General features: G+C 41.0%; 1 protein-coding gene across 1 annotated transcript; it reads right to left on the bottom strand.

Moving 5' to 3' along the window:
- Positions 1-990: 990 nt before the first annotated feature.
- On the bottom strand, positions 991-16,317 carry DDX47 (DEAD-box helicase 47). Its single transcript, XM_036112025.2, has 12 exons — positions 16,163-16,317; positions 15,396-15,489; positions 9,133-9,321; positions 8,812-8,883; positions 8,246-8,364; positions 7,589-7,660; positions 7,355-7,471; positions 6,678-6,824; positions 5,991-6,128; positions 3,558-3,628; positions 2,868-2,997; positions 991-1,539 (listed from the first exon to the last, which is right to left on the bottom strand). The coding sequence occupies exons 1-12, from the start codon at positions 16,247-16,249 to the stop codon at positions 1,408-1,410; spliced, it is 1,368 nt and encodes a 455-aa protein (XP_035967918.2). The 5' UTR covers positions 16,250-16,317; the 3' UTR covers positions 991-1,407.
- Positions 16,318-16,567: the final 250 nt, after the last annotated feature.

The following is a 16,567-nucleotide window of genomic DNA, read 5'->3' as shown; positions in this document are numbered from 1 at the left end:
TTGAAACACGTACTTTTCATGAAAATATATATGGAAAGTTTCTCTTCTGCCAAAACTCATTCTCAATCTTAAATCACTGGAACCTCTTCACCCTGGTTCTGCCAGTCCAGACACATCCTCTTCTAATAAAATTGTTACATTTGACAAAAATGATTAGGCATCTTCTGAGTTAAAAGAGCACAAGACTGTTCACAACCGTGAAGCTCACAGTTGTTTCTGCATTCTATCAACTCTCCCCTATCCCACCCAGTCCCTAAAGAGCCACGGTCTATTTTCTCTCCAGGAGCTGATGGCCCAGATTTACTTCTCCTGAGTTACATCACCCAGTAGATGGAGACAAAAGAAAGGGTATTAGCGAATGAGCATCGATGACAAGGGGGTGAAATTGGGTCTTGGAATTACCCTTATTTTTGCTGCTTCTTGATCTTAACTCTAGTTATGTGGGGATAAGAGTCTATATAAGAAACCATAGGAAGACTGCTTCCTATCCAAGTGTTTAATCCAAGAAGCCATTTAGTGATCTAACAGAATCTGCAGTCTTACTTACGGACTTTGGTCCATCACCAAAAAAAACACAACCTCCTTTTAAGCAGGATTTCCCTTTCAAAGCCATCCATCATCTTGTTCCTTTGTGGATCTTTTTTTTTTAAAGATTTTATTTATTTATTTGAGAGAGAATGAGAGAGAGAGCACACGAGAGGGGGGAGGATCAGAGGGAGAAGCAGACTCCCTGCTAAGCAGGGAGCTCGATGCGGGATTCAATCTGGGACTCCATGATCATGACCTGAGCCGAAGGCAGGTGCTCAACCAACTGAGCCACCCAGGCGCCCCCTTTGTGGATTTTTTTAAATCATAAATAATGTTTATCTTAATTAAGGATGAGCAATGAATCTGCCACATAACTGCCACTCCCAGTTTCTTACCTATTAGCAAGATCTTACTTAAATCTCTGAAGTCCCTCAACCTATAAAGGTCTTCAAGGAGTCTGAATCTTTTAAAAATAATATTTAAATTTATTATTCCACATTAGGTCTAATGAAGCACAAGCTGAGCTTGCTTAAAGTATCACCATTTTACAGACGTAGGAGCTTCCCTTTACAATAACAGGTCCAGCGTTTCATCAACCTAGTCCTTGACTTTCAGCTGAAAGAGCAAAAGGTCTATGTGAAGTGAAAGAAGAGCACATCCTACTCAGGTCGTTTCCAAGGACCCAAAGCTGACCTCAGCGCTGGAAAAGCCAGTCTGCAGTCATGGTGCTCTACAGAAGGGGAACGAGTACTGAGAGGAGGTTCTGGACACGATTCTGACAGATTCCGGTCTGAGGAACTCCGCCGGAGGAGGTTTCATTCTTTCCTACAATCCCCTTTTATGGAACAGAAGGCTGAAGTCAAGTCTTTGTAAGAGAAATTAACGGCCTTTCCGTTTCTTCATTTTTCCTCCAGCCACCTTGTTCCTGACACCCATAGCACCCTCCGTGTCATCGTTGTCCCCAGCGTCCTCCCGCGTACGTTTCTTCTTTTCCCCGTGCTCCCTTAACTCCTGCAAGAAAAGAGAAAGGATGGGAGTGAAAGTTACTGTCACAGAGGGTAACACATCCTGGTCTCCTCTCCCTAAAATCAAACACTAAGTAACTCCCTAACACCTCACATTCGCAAAGGGATAAGACCAAAATCCCAATACACAAAAATGTTTACATGAAAATTAAAACAATAAGCTATTATTTTCACATGGCAGCAAAGATTTAAGAGAATGGTAATACCTCTTATTGGTCAAGGTGTGGGGACATCCACATGTACTGTCACTGACAGTTTAAACTGCTACAGCTTTTCAGGGGGGAGGGGCGGGAAATCTGGCATTCTCTATGAATGCCCAACAATTAATTCGGCCCAACAATTAATTCTACTTCTAAGAACTTATTCAAAAGAAGCAAGTATGCAAAGCTATACATATTAGGATGTCCAACATGGTACCACTTAAAGTACAAAACATGTGAAAAAGCATAAACATGCACCAATAAAAGTCGTGTTATATATTCATAATGGAATTCTCTGTAGCCATTAAGAAGTGATCACATGGCTCTCTATTTGTTAAAACAGAAAAATGTTAATCATATACAATCAGATAAAAATCTAAGTATGGCTAAAAAAGGAAAATTAGCCAAATGTTATCAATTGCCAAATGTTCTCTGTGCAGGATGGCTTATGTTTCCTTTGCTATTTTATTTTAATCTTTTCTGTATTTTCTGAAATTTTTTCCAATGTACATATAATACTTTTATAAACCAAAATACCAAAGAATTCCATGTGAGCAGGAAAACAAAAACAAGTCCACACATCGGCTACTCAGTTGCCTTATCTCTCAAACTAGAACTATAGGGAGCAGACAGCACTTGCTAGGATTCTCCTTTAGAATCTTCCCGTACATCCCCACCACTATTATTACTGCTACTTACTATTAGTAACTATGCAGCTCACGTTAGCTTATCTGGTGCCAAAAAAAACCCTTGTACAGTATCAAGGTAATTATTATTCCCAATTTTTCAGGTGAGGAACTGATTCTGAGAGGTTAGATGCACTGTCCAAACCCACAATGTCCTATTCACAGCTGGGTCTTCTGATCTCAAATCCAAAGGTTTTCTTGCTACACGTGAAACACGGAAGAGAGGCTGAGCATGTGGTCACTGTGGTCATACTGAGCCCAAACCCCTATTCAAATTACCTACCATCTCTATACCTTAGTATGCTCATCTTAAAACTGGATTAAAATAATACTGAGTTCCGTGGTTTGTTAGGAGGATTCATACAACAGCGTCTAGCACACAGCTAACACTGTTTGCATTTAAGTTGGTGAGAAAATAAGTTGCATACCATGCGAGCAAATCTCTGGGCTTCGGTCACACGTTCTGCCAGCATCATAACCTCATCATCCTGTGTTGGAAACACAGGCAATTTCTTCCCAATTAAGTGTTCTATGCGCTGGAAGAGTTCCACATCATACCTGAGGAAGGAAAATCGGCATGGCTTTGGTTGGCTGACAATGCAAATGTCTGTCCATTCCAACAGTATACATCATGTGATATGATACAACAAAGGCCAGTTCTAAACACTACAAACCCACTGTTCCTCTTCAGAACACTGCTTACTGCCACCTTCTGTACAGTCCCCTGGAAACTGGCCAACGTATTCTTGACTCCCAGAAAAACCCTGGCTACATAAAAATTTGTTCCTTTTAGAAACAAAACCAAAATAATTATTCTAATACTTTGAGTTGAGGGAAAGGTCACTGCGCTCCAGCTTCAGCAGCTGAAAAAAAACAGCAGGGGTTTCTCTGTGTGCTTCTGTGTGCCAAACACCACACTAGATCTTCTACACGTGCATCACCAGCCTTCATTAAGACCCTGCCAGGTAGGTATTATTTCCATTTTACAAATGATGAAAACAGCATGAGGGAGCTTAAGGGACGATTAGAGCAAATGGCAAAGTCAGGCGCCGAGTCAGTCGGCTCCAAAGCTCTGCTCTTTTCTCTCCATTGTTCTGCCCTGAAGTCAATTCACTCACTGTGTGACAAAGGTGATAGCCTTTCCCGAACGCCCAGCTCGAGCAGTTCGACCTACTCGATGGATATAATCCTGAAACAAAAAGTGTAAATGTGAGTTACATAAAATATAAACAAAAAACTATGAACGTAGAGTTTTACCGCAAATCTCTGAAAGAAAATAGACTTGTGCTGAAACATGGAAAAATGGATTGGGCAATAGATTGAGATAAATCTACTTCCTTTTTTTTTTTTTTTTAAGATTTTATTTATTATTTATTTGAGAGAGAGAGAGCAAGCCATGAGCAGGGGGAAGGAGAAGCAGGCTCCCCGCTGAGCAGCGAGCCCAACATGGGGCTCGATCCCAGGACTCTGGGATCATGACCCATGCGGAAGGCAGATGCTTAACCCATTGAGCCACCGGGGTGCCCCTATTTCCTCTTTTTTATTCTCCTTGCAGCACTAAATTGACTCTTTTTTCTTTTCTTTTACAGAAAGAGAAATCTAAAGCATATCCACATGGTCTAGAGGAAAACAGCACTGGATCTAGAGGCAGACCTAGATATGGTTCTGGTCTTACCACCTACCAGCTACACCACTGTCTCCAAGTCACACAGTCTCTCTGAATTGGCTTCTCTCTATAAAACAGGATAGAAATGCATGCCCAAACTCAGAGTCATTGTCAAAATCAAATGAGACAGCAGTTAAACACAAAGCCAATAGATATTAGTTGTTTTGGGGGCAATTCTGTCCTCGCCAGGGAATATTTGGAAATGTCAAAAAACATATCTGGTTGTCACAATGTCACCTGTGTGTAGAGGCCAGGAATGCAGCTAAGCATCCTACAATGCAAAGGACAGCTCCACAGCAAGAATCTGCTCACCCAAAACGTTAATGGTGCCAAAGGTGAGAAACCCTGAGATACGCTAAGAACTACAAGCTTACCATTCCGAAGAAATGAGACTGACAAAGATCAGCATATGCTGCACCTACCCCTCTGGCTGTAAGCACCCAATACCTCTCTTTGGCTACTTTCTTTCACGTTTATTAATATCACATCTTCAAGCACATGCAAGATAAAGAGAATGAATAAATCAAGAGCTTTCCCAGTTTTTGATACTTAACTGAGGACAAAATAAATAAATAAATAAAATGACATTGCAACTAAGGAGGGACAGAAAACATTCCATTAAGAAATACACTTTGGGGACGCCTGGGTGGCTCAGTTGGTTAAGCGACTGCCTTCGGCTCAGGTCATGATCCTGGAGTCCCGGGATCGAGTCCCGCATCGGGCTCCCTGCTCAGCGGGGAGTCTGCTTCTCCCTCTGACCCTCCCCCCTCTCATGCTCTCTCTCTATCTCATTCTCTCTCTCAAATAAATAAATAAAATCTTAAAAAAAAAAAAAGAAATACACTTTGGGGGCGCCTGGGTGGCTCAGTTGGTTAAGTGTCTGCCTTCGGCTCAGGTCATAATCCCAGAGTACAGGGATCGAGCCTCACGCCAGGCTCCCTGCTCAGCGGGGGAAGTCTGCTTCTCCCTCTCCCTCTGCTCCTCCCACCACTCAACTCACTCTCTCTCAAATAAATAAATAAATAAATCTTTAAAAAAAAAAAAGAAAGAGGGGCACATGGGTGGCTCAGTCGTTAAGCGACTGCCTTTGGCTCAGGTCATGGTCCCAGGGTCCTGGGATCAAGCCCCGCATCGGCTCCCCGCTCAGCGGGAAGCTCCTTCTCCCTCTCCCACTCCCCTGCTTGTGTTCCCTCTCTCGCTGTGTCTCTCTCTGTCAAATAAATAAAAATCTTTAAAAAAAAAAAAAAAAGAAAGAAAGAAAGAAAGAAATACACTTTGGATACAATGGAATATTATTCAGCCATAAAAAAGAATTGAATCTTGCCATCTGCAACAACAGACATTGACTTTAAGGACATTATGCTAAGTGAAATAAGTCCGAGAAAGACAAATACTGTATGAGCTAACTTGTATGTGCAATCTAAAAAGAAAACAACAACAACAACAAACTGAGCTCATGATACAGAGGACAGATCTGGTGGCTGCCAAAGGCGGGAATAATGGGGGTTGTGGATAAACTGGGTGAAAGGGGTCAAAAAGCACAAACTTCGAGTTACAAAATCAGTCAGTCATGGGGCTGTAACGTACAGCTTGGCGACTACAGTTAATAATAATACTGTTAATAATAATAATACTGTATCACACATCTGAATGCTGCTAAGAGAGTACAGTTTAAAAGTTCTCATCCCAAGGAAAAAAAAATCCGTAACCATGTATGTTGACAGATGTTAACTAGACTTGTGGCAATCATTTCATGATATATGCAAATACCATATCATTACGTGGTACAACTCAAACTAATGTTATATGTCAATTATACCTCAATTTTAAAAAAAGAAAGAAATATACTTTGGGACTAGAAAGTCAGGTCAGCAACAGGACTCACCTTGGAATGGGTAGGAATGTCAAAGTTAACAACTACATCCACATGAGGTATGTCCAAACCTCGGCTTGCAACATCAGTTGCTAGAAGAATAGAACGAGCCTTTGCCTTAAATTTATTAAGGGATCCTAGGCGTTTGCTCTGAGATGATGAAAAGAAATGGAAAAAATTTTAATCTTGGAAAGCTAAGGAATCTTAGAATTTAGTATCTATCTTGATAGACACACTAAATTAAGAACAGAGACAGAAATTTTCAAAAGGATATTTCCCCCTAAATCCAGACTGGACTTCACAGGTCAAAAGGAAACATGGAAGCAACACAAAAAATATTTAAGACTAAGGCTAGAAAATACTAACATGAAATAAGGATGATTTAACATGACAGAGAGTTGAAAAATAATTTATTAAAAATCTTTTGAGACCAAAGAATCACTATTACCACTATAGGGCTGAATAAATCAACTCAAGAGCTTCCATACCAGATAAATAACTATGGAATATTCCAATTTGAGCCTCTCGCTATCATGGAAGGAAGGAGGCATCCAGAGCAACACTTTAAAGCCCATATAATCTGAATAATTCTGGGAAGATACATTAATGTCTCATGTTCTTTTTGTATGGATCTACTGTTACAAAGTTTACCCTTCTCATGCCACCAGCTCACTACTAATGCCACCAAAGAATCTTTACCTGACTCATCTGTCCATGGAGGGGGATGGCAGTGAATCCAAGATTTCGGAGTAGCAAAGCTGTTCTCTGAGTATTGTTACAGGTGCTGCAGAATATCATAAAGGAGTTTCCAGCCAATTCATTTAGAATATAAACCAGGTAGGTATCCTAAGTTACAAACCCAAAACAATGTAAGTAAATGAACCTAGAAGAAAAGACTGGAGTCCTGGGCATAGAAATTATGTAAAAGACTAAGCCTATATATAGTTGCTTCTCAATTTTCCAGACTCCAGCTGCCAGTTTTGCATTCCTGAAAGCAGCATTATCATGTCTGTGAACGATGAATCTCACATACAGCCTAAAGTCAAACACAACTCCTTGTAGTGAGCAACCAGGAAAAGTTCCTACATCAAAGCACAAAACTAGGGTCCCTGCCTATAAAAAAGAAACCACATAATTAGTAGACAAAAGAAAAGCTACTTCAAGAATGGGGCTGGAAAGTAATTACATCATTACTGTGGTTTAGCATGCTATGAATTCCCAGAATGTTTGACTTTATCAGTGATAAATATAAGCACAGTAAGCACTCTAAAACGAACAGGAGCACAGCTCTTAGCTAATCAAAAGTGGACACACTTTCAGGTGCTTTGCTTAGGAAGGAGAGGGAGAGGCAGGAATGATCAAAGTAAACACTTTACCTTGAATTTAGAGGGAATAAAAAGATAATATTGCTGTAATTTCTCAACTGTCTGGTATTTGGAGGAAACAGCGCATTTCACAGGATTCTTCAGTGCTGCTCGCTGAAGTTTTTGCACCTACAGAAAGAAACCTTGGAGTAGTACACTGATTCTTAAATGCTCTATTTTTATTATTGCTATTGTTTTAATTTATCACTTAATAAAGAAAAAAACGTAAGTCCTAGAAAATTTCACCTTCTTGGTCATGGTGGCAGAAAAGAGAAATGTTTTCCGATCTCGGGGAATCACTTTGAGGATCTTGTCAACCTAAGGCACAAAGAAGAAAGGATACCAATATAACATTTAGACTGGACACTTGCAAATACTCTTTGTGAAGGAGAGAGAGAGTAAAAAAACTACAAGTATCACTGTGGGAATCTGGGGACTCAAAAATTCAATTCAATTCAGCTAAAATTTACTGAGTACTTACTTTTTGATACCATACCAGATGCTATTTTAAAAAATGCCATTCAGAGAAAAGAAGTTTAAATCAGAGTCAAGCTAATCTAAGAGAAAAGTCAAGAAAAGTGTTCAACTAAGTAAGCTATGATGAGTGGGTCAGCTAAAATGACAGAAAAATAAAGATATTTCAAAGTCTATGAAAGAGATATAAATCAAATGAAATGGAAAGGAAATCTGGCTGAAACTTCTCATGTCTGAAATCAAAGTCAAACTACATTCTAAAGAGGCACTGACAATGTGAAGAGCACCAAGAATGAGAAAAGGCAGCACAGATATTTAAATTAACTGATGATGATACAGGGCTCCACATAAAGCAGGTGTGCAATGAACCAAATTTTGAAACAGGGCACCTGAGATGCCCTAAGAGGAGGAAAGAAACCGAATGCTCACTTCTGTCTCAAAATCCATATTCAATATTCGGTCTGCTTCATCCATGACCAAGTATTTGAGAGCTCTTAAGTTGAAACCTTTTGTATTTTCCAAGTGGTCAATCAATCGACCAGGAGTTGCTATCAAGAAAGGTTGAGGAGAAAGACAATGTTTAAGAACAAGGACAAAAAAGAAAGTTACCAACCATCCCACCTCCCCCAACCCCCAAATTTGAGAAATTAAAAAAATTAAACAGGGTGGGGCGCCTGGGTGGCTCAGTTGGTTAAGCGACTGCCTTCGGCTCAGGTCATGATCCTGGAGTCCTGGGATCGAGTCCCGCATCGGGCTCCCTGCTCAGCAGGGAGTCTGCTTCTCCCTCTGACCCTCCCCCCTCTCATGTGCTCTCTCTCTCATTCTCTCTCTCAAATAAATAAATAAAATCTTTAAAAAAAAAAAAAAAAAAAATTAAACAGGGTTACAAAAATCCTTTCTTCAAAGTCTTCCCACACAAATAAGTTACACCCAACATCAGTCAATTTTCTTCAATTCATCATCACCAGTGCCTTTTACCTTTGTCAATTACTCACCTATTATTATGTGTGGTTTTTTCGCCAGGGCCAGAGATTGGGACATTGAATCAATTCCACCTACAATCACAGCTAGAGAAATAAAAAGAATATAGAAGAGAGAGGCTTTATTTTTTCCATAGTTCACTGAACATCTTTTAAAGCCAGTGCTAGATTTCTACTTAAATTTTTCTTCCTGTACAACATTCCCCAAAGCTAAAATACCAAATTGGCTCTTAAGGTTAATGAACTCATGTTGATAATACTTTCTTCTATTCTCCTTTTATACTCATTCTCAACCTGTGAAGAAACGCTGTGATTCTTTTCCTCTCAGATACTTACCACTTTGCACACCAATAGAAGACCCCAGGGCTTCAAACTGCTCTGAGATCTGAAAGGCCAACTCTCGAGTGGGCGTGAGAACTAAGGCAAACAAACGCTGGGGCGTCTCCAGCAGGGCATTCAGAATGGGCAAAGCAAAGGCCCCTGTTTTTCCAGAGCCAGTTTCTGCCAGCCCGATGATATCACGACCTAGGAAGAAAAAGAAAACATCTAAAAGCAAAGAAATGCTCTCTACATTATTTCCATATTTTCTACAATGACCCAATGTGGGCACAAAGGAGACAATGAATAAACATTTGATGAACTGGAGGGAGAAGAAGGCTGAATAGACAGAAGACATGGTCTCGTCCTAGATAAGCTCAAAATCTGGGGATGACATACACAAAGACGGTATGTGCTAAGGACTTTAAATAGGCCCCTCCAAAATACAATGAGAACCACAAAAGAAGGAGTAACTTACTGCCCACAGGAGTCAGGAAAGGCTAACAGAGGTGACGGGTAAATTAAATCTGGAAGTAAAGAAAGAAAGGAAGGACATTCCTATATGAGGACAGAGGATGGAGGCTTTAAAGAACACAGCATGTGCAGGGAGAATGAGAAGTACAATGTGGCCAGAACACAGAAGTGTTAAGGAGGGGAAAGGGAGAAGAATTAGGCTAGAAAGGAAACTCATAAGCCATGCTAGGGAGTTTTGATGTCTTCCTTTAAGAGGGAAGAACTGAAGGATTTTAAGCAGGGAACATCATGATCAATGTTATTCCTTAGGAAGAGAAACCCTAGGCCTGATGGCATAAAGAGCCAAAGAGCTCAACACAACAGGCCATTTCCACTGCTTCTTCTGAGGGAAGAATGCCATAAGTAATCCCTTAAGAAGAGGTCCCAGGGGGTTTGTTATCACCAATCAAGCCATAACTATAAGATTTGGAAATTAACTCCCAAAGCAAGACCGCCATCTCTAGGCTGGCTGGCTACAGCTCACAAGGTAGCTGTGCTCGAGAACAGCACCCCCCGGGACTGCTTCTTAGTAAAAATGCCCTCCACCAGATGATGCTGACATTGTTCCTTGACTGTGTAACTGCTGAGATTTCCTTACCTAGAAACTAACCCTACGATAAACTCCTTTTCCCTGAGGTTAGCTAACATGACTCTCTTCTTTATGACCTAAAATGACCCAAACAAACAGAATGGGGAACACACAGGAAAATGAGAGCTCAATGAGGATACCAGGGGAGTTATGATGGTGGTCCGAACTGAGGCAAGGCAGTGAGAACAGAAACAAGTGAGATGCAGAAAGTCGTGCAAGGAAATGTGCCTGAACACATGGGTTTCTAGCTTGGGAAACTCAAAGACCATAAATTGAGATAAGGGCTTCCAGAAATTAGTTCTGGTGAGGAAAACAATGACTCTGGCTTGAACACAGGGAACTTGAGGTTTATGCCATAGGCTCAGAGAGAAGTATCTAAAAACCAGTTGGACATACTTGTTTGGAGCTCAGCAGAGAAGTGTAGACTAGAAACAGAGACATGGGAGCCATGAGCATCGTAACAGTGGTGCTCCCCCAAGGGCAGACACATTAGAATAATCTATGAGATTTTTACATCTGTGTATACCTAGGTCACACATGTAGAAATTCTGACTCAGTAGGTCTAGAAGTCTCTATTGTTTTACAAGTTCCACAGGTGATTCTGATGAGCACTGGCTGAGATTAACTGATGCAGACAGTTGTTAAAGCTTCAGGACTGCATGAAAAATCTTACTAGTGTTTTAGAGTGAGAAAAAAAGGATGAAGACAGATTTAACACTGCAAGGAAAAAGGAACCAGAAGAAACTGAGGAAGAACAGCTAGAAAGAAGACAATATTGACTTGAAATTGAGGAGAAAGAGGGCTTCAAGAAAGGAGAGTGATTGATATCAAATAGAACAGACTTCTCAATATTCATCTCTTAGACATTAATCACTTAAACTAGGAAAGGCCATGCCAGATCAAACAACAGCATAGTCTAGTGAATGCTACCCTTTGCCCTTCTAATAGTAACATCAATGTTTTCCATATAAAAGTACAGGTGTAGTTATGAATTATAAGTCAGACCAGACAATGGACTAATTTTGTTAAGGTCACAAAAACAAACGACAATATAGGGATAAAATTTCTCCCTCATTTACTAACTTTAATTTTCCTCTTGGTCATAGGGTAAGTGACAATGAACTCCAACAGCATCCACCTATTTGTGAGCTAAGGGCTTCCAAAGCTTTTTATTCCCCAACTCTGTGGGGATTCTGCACTCCCTGCGAGGGGTACAACGTGCCTTCTGGGACAGGAAAAAAACAAAAACAAAAAGAGTGGGATCTGTCCTCCTTTTCTGTCAGGGGAATCTTAAAATTTCAGAAGAAAGGAGTATACAAGAAAGACTTAAGGAAGTAAAGGAGCTTAAGTCTCTCGATTCACGTGGCTGTGAGCGACGCCCACTGCCACCAGCGAAGGCCTGCACTGCTTGCAGTTCTCTTATGATCCCCTCAAAGTAATACTCACTTTGTGAGACTAATTTTTCTCTATTATCTCCTTTCTTCCTCTCACAACCCTTAAGCCCTTCCAGTGGTAGTGTCTGTGTAGAACACACACCCCATAAGAGCAGAATAAATTCATTCACCTTGGTCACACTGCCAACACCTAACAAACTGCTTGGTATATGACAGCCATTCAAAAACTGTCTGAAATTCCTAGAGGACTTTGAGTGATCTCTGAATTAGAAATAAACTTAATACATGAAACAGACAGGAAGAAAAGCATCCTCAAAACCACCAAAAGATTTTGATCTCTCCATTGTAACACTCTGTTATATATGGCCATGAACACAGGCTTTTCAGCTAGAACACCCTATATTCAAATTCTAGCTCCACCAATAATTCGTTATGTGACTCTAGCCAAGGTACCTAATCTGCTGACCTTCAATTTCACCAATAAAATAATCATTCCTCCCTTTCAGAACTGTTACAAGGTTTAAGAACAATGGATGTGCCCAGAACTCCTAACTCAGAAACTGACACCATCATTAGTACTCAAACTAAAAATTTAAAGTTCATTTAATAGAAGAGAAAAGAAAAACATTGTTAGATTATTTAAATCTCTTGCTTAGGGCCAGCATCTACAGGGGTTGTTTTTTTTTTTAATGAAGCATTTATAAATTGTTCATTAGAATGAGATAAACTCAAGAATAAAAATAAAGGCTTTTTCCATGATGATTATGTCAATCACATTACTCAGTTCCTGGTAATTTTTCACTGACTCTTATCTTCTCTGCATTCAATACAAACTTGTTACTGAAAACAAGAATAATTTCAGAATTATTACCACCACCTAATCTGGGTTCCTTCCTCCGACACCTGCTGCAGGGTAAGCAGAAAAATGCCAGAATGCACCAACCCTTCTTTTTGCTATTTGAAAGCAACTCCAGTAGCTCTGACTGCTGAAACTTCTTCCCCACTTGTGCAGTCCTTATCCTAGCTTCTCTAAACAAGTTCAAAGTGTTTACTATCCCCTCCCTGAAACACTCTCCCTCACCTAATTTGTATGAAATTGTACTCATGATTTTCAACCCTCTACTGAGCCTCCACCATCTCTTGACCTTATGTGGCAACCTCACCCATGTCCACAGTTTCAGCTACAACTTCCCTTTGGATATGGTGTCTGTATCCAGTTCTGGCCTCTTAAGCAAGCTCTAACCCCCAGATTCCAACTGTGTATTAGTTAATTCTATCTCTCTGATGCCTGAAATCAATTATTTCCAACTGAACTCCTCTTCCCTGGAATTATTTTTCCTCCTATGCTCCTTTTTACACCTAATATGTCCTAATATGTAATATGTCCTAAACACACAGTTATATATCCTAAACACCCAGGCAATAATCTTCAATTTCGCCACCCCTTGTCTTCCATTAATAAACTGGTTATAAAATCATGATGATTCTTTTTCTATCATTTTCTCTTTTTCATTCTCATTACCACTACCCTACCCTTTATTTATTGCCAAAATTACCACAATACCCTAATTGGTCCCCAGCCCCATCTCTAAACTACCTTACAAAGCTATCAGATTAATAGTCCAAGAATACAACTCCAAGGATTTCATTCTCCTGCTAAAAAAAATAATCTCCAAAGACACTCCACTGCCCATGAAACAAAGACCAAATTCCTTTACCCAGCATTTAAGTCCAGCATAATCTGGCCCCAACGATCTTACTAACCTTTCCCCCCATTCTCTGTTAAGTACTTGCAGGCCTCCACACATGCCGTGCTTTCCAGCCTCCTTAGCTTTTTTTCATGCTGTTCCCTTTGCCTAGAAAGTCTTCCCCTCCCATCAGACATGAATGTCTAAATCCTATTCAGTCTTCAAGGTTCAGCTCAAATGTCTTTCCAACCTTTCCAGCCAAAAAATAAAGTCAGTTTTCTCTAATCCATTCCAATGAGTAATAATCTATTCTCCTCCATCAGTGCACTTGGAATGTAACTTTCCTTTGCCCCTGTTCATCTTGTAATAGATTTTTAATTATCTCCTTACTAGACTCCAAGTTCTTAGAGACAGCCAAATCTTAACTTCTGGTGCCTTACACTTAGATACTTACTATTTATGGAAGGAACAAATGGAATTTCACAGAGTAAGTTTAATTACTTTTCCACATGACAGCTCTTCAAATCACTGAAGCCAATTATCATATCCCATCCAACTCTACTCTTCTCCAGACCTAATGCACTCAGCTCTTTTAACTATTTAGGACTTTTTTTTTTAATATTTTATTATTTATTTGACAGACAGTGAAAGAGATCACACGTGCAGGGAGGGGTAGAGGGAGAAAGAATCTGAAGCAGACTGGGCACTGAGCATGGAGTCCTACACAGGGCTCAATCCCACAACAAGACCATGACCTGAGCCAAAATCGAGAGTCCTACGCTCAACTGAATGAGCCACCTAGGTGCCCCATTTAGCCATCCAGGCACCCGTATTCTTGATATTATACCACATTCACTGCCATTCAGTTGGTCCCTCAAAACTGGTCCCCAGAACTAAGCATAATATTCTAGGTGTGTTCTCATCAGTACAAGGCACTTTTTTCTCTCTCTGGAGCTAGTTCAAGAGTTCTTTTTTTTTTTTTTTTTTTAAAGATTTTATTCATTCATTTGAGACACAGAGATAGAGAGAGAGCATGAGCAGGGGGAGAGGCAGAGGCAGAGAGAGAGGCAGGCTCCCTGCTGAGCCAGGAGCCCGATGTGGGGCTCAATCCCAGGACCCTGGGATCATGACCTGAGCTGAAGGCAGACGCTTAACCATCTGAGCCACCTAGGCGCCCTGCTAGTTCAAGAGTTCTTAACCTGGGATATGTGGCAGAGGAATTCAGGGTGGGGGGGTTAAATTCTATGTACAGATACATTGATACATTTTTTTTTTTCTGGGAAAAAAATCTTAATGTAGCTAAGATTACATTCATTTTCTCTAAGGATCTTAATGAATTTCAGTTAACATTGCTAGGTCTCTTTTACTATCAACCCTAATACTGTGAAATTGGGCTTTGGGAATCTAAGAGCAGGACTTTACCTGTATACCTATGAAAGTTCATCCTGTTAGTACTAGTCCCACTAGTCATCAACCAACTTGTTAGCCATTCTTTTGCAAATCTGATAAACATGTCTCACAAAGCGAGAGCTCTCAACTCCTCTGGATACTAAAAGATGTTCCAGGCACCCTTATGTAAATCTGCACTTACTGACTCATAATTTCTAACAAGTTGCTTGCTAGTACACTTTAATCCAGTGCTTCCTTGAAGTCAGCACCTGCTGCAGACAACAAATCTTATAGAAAGTAATCTCAGTAGAACAAGAGAATTACTTTTTCAAAAACCAATAAGCCACAAATTTTGTATCTTTAGTGGCCATATTTTTGTATCACTCGAAGTATGCAAGAATAGCTCTCAAAAATGGTAAGTATCTGGGCACCTGGGTGGCTCAGTCGTTAAGCGTCTGCCTTCGGCTCAGGTCATGATCCCAGGGTCCTGGGATCGAGCCCCGCATCGGGCTCCCTGCTCCGCGGGAAGCCTGCTTCTCCCTCTCCCACTCCCCGTCCTTGTGTTCCTGCTCTCTCTGTCTCTCTCTCGGTGTCAAATAAATAAATAAAAAATCTTTTTTAAAAAAATGGTAAGTATTTAATTGAGTATAACCTCATAATGAACCTGTATTGAGCCACATATTTAATTTAATTTAATTTTCAACCTACCTTGTAAGGCCAAAGGAATAGCTTCAATCTGGATCTTCGTGGGCTTTGTCCATCCCAACTGGTCACAAGCTTCACACAGCACATCTGTCACACCCTTAGAATTCAGAAAAACAAATTTTAGCAAAGAAGAACACACAGACACTTGCCTCCCTGCTAATTAAATGACTGTCAGAGCCATCCGCTGGTGACCTGTGCGTTCCTTACCCTTTGATTCAAAAAGTATTGTGAGCCTACGCGGTCTGCCCTTTAGTTATGAGCACTGAGATAGTACCTCAAGACTTAACACTTTCTACTCAAAGAGATAAAGCCAAGTTCTCTCCATGTATTATTTCATTTAATCCTCACAATTCTATTAAGTACTTATTAGTACCCCCAATTTACAGATGTGCAAAGTGAGGCACGACGAGGTAACAACGTGCCCCTGGTAAGTGACGGGGTCAGAATCCAAACCCTCTTCACCTTACTCCGCAGCCCAAGATGTTGGCGGGGTGGCGGGGTGCCGCATGTAGTCTCCTGGCAAATACAAACGTCAACAAACCAAAATGGAGAAAACTGCAAATGGGGACTCTCAGGGACGGGCAGCCCTCCCACCATTCAAACCCAGAGGCTTAGGGACAGCGTCCGAACCCAAGCTTCGGAAATTCTGAAGGAAACCCAAACTAGGCCCCAGCTGCTTTTGTACACCACCAGCCAGGATGTAAAGCACTGGAATCTGCCTACGCCTGGTGCCTGCAGTACAAAGAAGAGCCGGCGTCATCCACGCTCACCAAATCTTTAAACGTTTTTGTTTCCTCCTCCTGCACCGCCGGCTGAAGAGCCTCTGTCGCAGAATCGTGCTCCTCGGGCGCCGCCATGTCTTCCGCGCACTCCGGAAGTGGATCGGCGGCGCGCGGGATGCTGGGAAATGTAGTTTTAGTTCTCATCGGCCACCATGTTCTGGGCGCCCCCCTGCGGGCTTGCTGGGATTTGCCGGCCCTAGGGGTGTGGTTTAGCGGAAACTTGGTAAAAAAAAAAAAAAAAAAAAAAAGGCGGGGGTTGGATATAAACGTGTGGCCTTGTAGAACTGAGCCGAGTGCAGAAGGGCAATGACGTGGGCCTTCTACCTGTCTTTTAGGATACTTTAAAGAAGTTTCCCCACCTCTCATACCTGTTATGTCCCTTGCTTTTCTATC

The sequence above is a fragment of the Halichoerus grypus genome, chromosome 6 (assembly GCF_964656455.1).
Source record: "Halichoerus grypus chromosome 6, mHalGry1.hap1.1, whole genome shotgun sequence".
Lineage (NCBI taxonomy): Eukaryota > Metazoa > Chordata > Mammalia > Carnivora > Phocidae > Halichoerus > Halichoerus grypus.
This window is presented reverse-complemented; position numbering and strand designations above follow the sequence as displayed.

Excerpts from the sequence above, each read along its gene's own strand:
- DDX47 (XM_036112025.2), bottom strand. The coding sequence starts at position 16,249 with ATGGCGGCGCCCGAGGAGCACGATTCTGCGACAGAGGCTCTTCAGCCG. Across the intron at positions 6,129-6,677 it reads TCCATGGACAGATGAGTCAG|AGCAAACGCCTAGGATCCCT; the intron begins GTAAAGATTCTT and ends TCATCATCTCAG. Across the intron at positions 2,998-3,557 it reads GCTATCACCTTTGTCACACA|GTATGATGTGGAACTCTTCC; the intron begins GTGAGTGAATTG and ends TTCCTTCCTCAG.